This window comes from Halyomorpha halys, unplaced genomic scaffold (genome assembly GCF_000696795.3).
Source record: "Halyomorpha halys isolate HHAL.00 unplaced genomic scaffold, Hhal_1.1 Scaffold812.1, whole genome shotgun sequence".
NCBI classification, from domain to species: domain Eukaryota; kingdom Metazoa; phylum Arthropoda; class Insecta; order Hemiptera; family Pentatomidae; genus Halyomorpha; species Halyomorpha halys.
This window is the reverse complement of record NW_027110061.1, coordinates 413,559-418,516: the sequence shown is the minus strand read 5'-3', so window position 1 is coordinate 418,516 and position 4,958 is coordinate 413,559. Positions and strand designations below refer to the sequence as shown.

General features: G+C 30.1%; 1 protein-coding gene across 1 annotated transcript in view; it reads right to left on the bottom strand.

Moving 5' to 3' along the window:
- Positions 1–4,958, bottom strand: part of LOC106686361 (acid sphingomyelinase-like phosphodiesterase 3b) — a 483,558-nt gene that overhangs the window by 209,997 nt on the left and 268,603 nt on the right. Inside the window, exon 4 of the mRNA XM_014429614.2 lies at positions 2,638–2,697. Coding sequence (XP_014285100.1) covers positions 2,638–2,697 — 60 coding nt within the window. The remainder of the gene's footprint in view (positions 1–2,637; positions 2,698–4,958) is intronic.

Below are 4,958 nucleotides of genomic sequence, written 5' to 3'. Positions count from 1 at the left end.
AAAAAAAAAAAAAAAAAAAAAAAAAGTATTCGTTGTTAAGCAAAGACATTCTGTGAAATGACAAATAATCTGGACTGTATGAATGATTCTGGGTGGGATCAATTTAATTAATGAATAGCCTAATGAATAGTCATAATTTATGATCTGCATATGTTGGAATTTCGAAAAGAATTTTCCTTCTTCATCATGATAACGAACCTAAACCTACGGCATGAAGAACTTTCCTAGGCGGTCAACTGTTCTCCTCAGATTTTTAGTTATTTGCAGTTCTAAATATTTTTTCTATACATCAAATTTCAAATTGTCCAAAGGAGCAAATCAGGAAACTTCTAATTTCTATAATTTAAAAACTTTGATTACCGAGATTAAAATTCCTTAGTCTTTTACTCAACAATTAGTTGATTCAATGCCAAAGCGTCTTAAGAAGCAAGGGCGACCCGACTTAATATTAATGAAAGTTTTATCGGCAATATTATATAATAAAAATACCACAAAAATACATTTAAAAAATCCAATAATAACAATTTTGTCGCTACAGACCTTGTAGATCTTTGGCCGCTTAAATCAGCCTTCTTTACACCTGTCCTTTTTAGCCTCTTGTCAAGCATACTGACATTCTTTGGTGTGTAGAGGCGTCTTGGGCCCTTTTCATAATAAAGTACAAACTAATACTATTAGTCTTTTAGATCTATCTTAATTCAATTACACAGACTTGTACAATAATAACATGTTCTTCAGTATTTTTTAATTCCTGTAATATCACTAATAGTCATCCCTATCATGAAAAATATAAGCGTTAGTATAATTAACACGTTGTTTTTATACGTGTATTTTGAACTAACCTATTAGCTTTTAATATGAAACAGGACGCTGATGGATTGCTTCGAGCAATGTCTCGCCCATCTTAACCTGCTTGCCTTCATGTCATGAGATAAAAATGGCCAGTCTTTGCAAGGAGTTCACTGTAAGTTCTTCTCCTTCATCTGTTAAGACTTTTTTTATTTTATTTATTTAATAGCAGATCGGCCTGGTGGGCCTCACATGGTTAAAGTAAGCATTTTTTTTTTTTTTTTTTAATAATTGATTATGGGAGGTATAGCCTCATACAAAAGACACCCTCTAACAATATACAATGTTATAAATAAAAAAAAAAAAGATAAAATAATAATTCTCAATAAAAGATAAAAGTAAAGTTAATAACAAAAACAATGACATTTATGGACTTAACAAAATACATAATTGACTTCTAATGAAAAAAAAAAAGAAGTGAATTTTAGAGTGTCAATAACAGAACTGATAAATATAGAATTTATAACAGGATGTCCTGCAGCAGCCTAGGCTTCAGTCTTCGGGGTGTGGTTGGGTTTCCCAAGTTGCAGGTCACCGCTACTTTAACTGTCGGTAACTGGGAGTGGAACTTCATGAACCTTTTTTTGATGTAACCTATATTGTCTCTATTCGTAGTTCCCGATGAAATTGGCTGTTGTTAAGACTGTGATTTCAAATCGCTGCTGTAACCGTACTCTCGATTCTTCCTCCTTTGGTACCTGTTAGAGTTTGGGTCTGGCTGGCGTCATGGCTTGAAAAGTGAGCGTTTTTAATGTTACTAATTCGCCATTTTTAATCAACATATATATATATATATATATATATATATATTAAATATTGAAAACTTTCTGTTGACAGGCTTTTACACAGATTCTTTTGATGTAATGATTACTAAATAATAGTGTTGAATTGAGTTTTATCCCTATACAAGGATGTTTCAAATATCATGCAAACGAATAATAAGAAGGAAATTGTGTGCAAGGTTTAGAAGGGTCTCTTGCATCCTAATTAAATATTGTTCTGTTTAATCAATTAAGAGCGAAATATATACTTTATAATATATTTAGAATCACCTCGGATACGGGATTCATTGTTAAATTATTCTATCACGGTAAATTGGCTGGTCCTGCTTAGTAACCCCAGCCTCTGGAAAGGGGATACTTGATAATTAAATGGATTGACGTAAAAATCGGAGAGGGTAGGGGAGGATGATCCTATATAAATTAGGTACAATTATCTTCTTGTTAGTCAAGGCATTTCCTCACAGACTAGCGAACCCAAGACCCTAACTTGACTACTATGTCATTATTTTAATTGTTAAAATAGTAAAAATATATGAAATAAAAATATATATTTCTATAAAAATATATGAGTCTCTAAAATAAATTCAATTCAGTTTTCGTTATGCCAATTCAGATATTAGTATGAAAAAATGCAGTACAGTCCAAAAAGACACAAAAATCAGGAACTGTACTTCACTTCAAGACATCAAAACATATAATGAAAAAAAAGAGAGGTTACATAACTACAGATGAGGGATAATCTTATGTAAACAGCTGTTCAACAGAAAGTAGAAAATATAAAATCCAATCAACAAACAAATATAATTAACGTTCATAAAATTAAACATGAAAAAAAAAGTCACATATTTGTATATATATATTTCTCTTTACACTTATTTCTATGTTGTGTGTACAACTTACATTGGACTGCGAGAGAGAAAATGACTTAAGAGTCTACACCACAGGAAATAAAAAAAAGTTCTGAGATATAAATAATAAAAATAATGAATTTGTGATAAAAACTTACTTCCATCTCTATCCCAATAGTTCGGATCTAAGTGAAGATCGCTAATGTGCCAAAAATATCCTGCAAACATAAAAATAATATATTATTCAACATGAATTCCTAATAATCAAATAATTATAATTATAAAATAAAAATTAGTGTTTTTCATCTGAATATTAAAATTTTTTATGACACCCTTCGTGGTCATTACTAACGTATAGGGGAAGGTTATCTACTGAGTACCACAATTGTGGGGGGAGGCTTCAAGCTTGCTTGAGGATGTATAGTCACATCTAGTTATTTAGAAGATTTAGATAATATTTAGCTTCATAAGATATATTTTACTATCTACACTCTTTGATTTTAGAAAATGGGACACTTAATTTAAAGTGAGAAAAAGTAGTCCCTTCAGTAGTTTTCCTGGCTAGTGCTATCTTCCATTGGGCTCCCTTATCCTTGTGATCTATAAATTAATACGCATCAAGAACTAACTGAGAAGTAAGATTATTTCAAGAAAGACTAAACAGTTTAGCACTGATCTTAATAGAAACGGATGAGCTAAAAGCAATAGTATTATAAAAAGTAATTTGTGACTTTTTAAATAAAAAATAATGACAAGTAGCTATTGTAAATGTTTAAATTTTCATTTTGGTCTTTTACTTTATTACTTTATAAAGAATAAATAAATGAATGATCTTAAACCATTTAGTTTATAACTTAAATTTGAAGAGCCCATCTTTATGTAATCTAGAGATAATAAAGATATTTTTATTGATTTATTTATTGCTATTTACGACTGTATTTACATACAAATTAAGTAAATTTGACGTAAGATCAAAATGGAGTGTTTTACAGTGATAAAGGCGTGTAGAGAAACTATTGACGTAGCACTCTAATGACGTTTTACATTAGCAGATCTCGTCGCCATCTCCTTTTCAGGCGCCTCGGAGAATTGTCAAGAATGGAAGAGGAAGCAAGCATAGAAACTTGTGGTTTTGGATGGTTAGGGAGTTTATAATAGAAGGAATGATATCTGGTTCAGGCTAGATCGGTTACATATGGAAAATTAAGGTCTTAGGTATTTTATTGGAGTTTTAATCTTCTTTATTAGGTAATAAGAGTCACCATATTATTAAACAAGTATTAAATTTACAATAAATAATTAAGTATATTTTCCACTTATATGCTATAAGTGGAAAATATACTTAATTATTTATTGTAAATTTCTTATTATGTAACTCTAAGTTTGATACATTATATTAAATTTACAATAAATAATTAAGTATATTTTCCACTTATATGCTATAAGTGGAAAATATACTTAATTATTTATTGTAAATTTCTTATTATGTAACTCTAAGTTTGATACATTATATTAAATTTACAATAAATAAATAATTTAAAAAAAAAATCCAAATTCCAGAGGTGTAAAAAAATTGTAGATTACTATAAAAAGACAACACAATATATTTTCGTATTTTCCGTATATTCCGATTTACCTTTTTATTTCATTAAGTAGATTATGTCATAATATATTACAGTTATAAAATAGGCTCAGTTTTAGCAGAGGGTAGCTAGGATATGAGATATTGGACCACGCAGCAGCAGTCTGTCTCGGCAGCTGTAGATAAGGCTGTGTGGGAAATTGCGGCACGAACTCGAGACTCGTCTGATAAAGGCAAGGCTGCCCGGGGTCGCTGCAAAATGTCACACATTCCTCACCCCTAATGTCGCTTATTAATATTAAATTTCTTCTGAGGCGAAAGAGTCACTATTTTCAAGTATTGCTATCGCATAATATTTTTCGAATTGTTATTTAAAAAATAAAATACTTAGTAGTTGAATGGGAAACAAATTTTTTCTTTCTTTCTTAGAATCTTCAAAATAATAATCCCGCGATATGCGTATAGGTATGAAAATAAAATGAGGTAAGCGGGCCTGTAAGGTAGGCACAATTTCCTCTATTAAGTGAATATAATGGAATAATAGAATTAGCATCAATTAATCTAACAATGATCTTTATAATGAATGAAAGCATAATTTGCACAAAATAATTCAAATTATATAGTTTTAGCTAATTTTACAATGTTACTATATATATATATTTTATATGTTATATATATATATAAGTTATGTTTACGGGGTATGTAATAATAATCTTAATACCTAACTCCCTCTGTCAACAACTCTAGAATGTATAAATATAGGATTACTATTCAGTATGAATGAGTCTTTTATCAGCAACCGTGAGTGTATTGTCTCTTTCCTTTTTCCTTTTTTTTTGAGTTCAGAACCCGCTATCACGTATCTGGTGCCGAAACCCGGGATCACGGATTACCGAA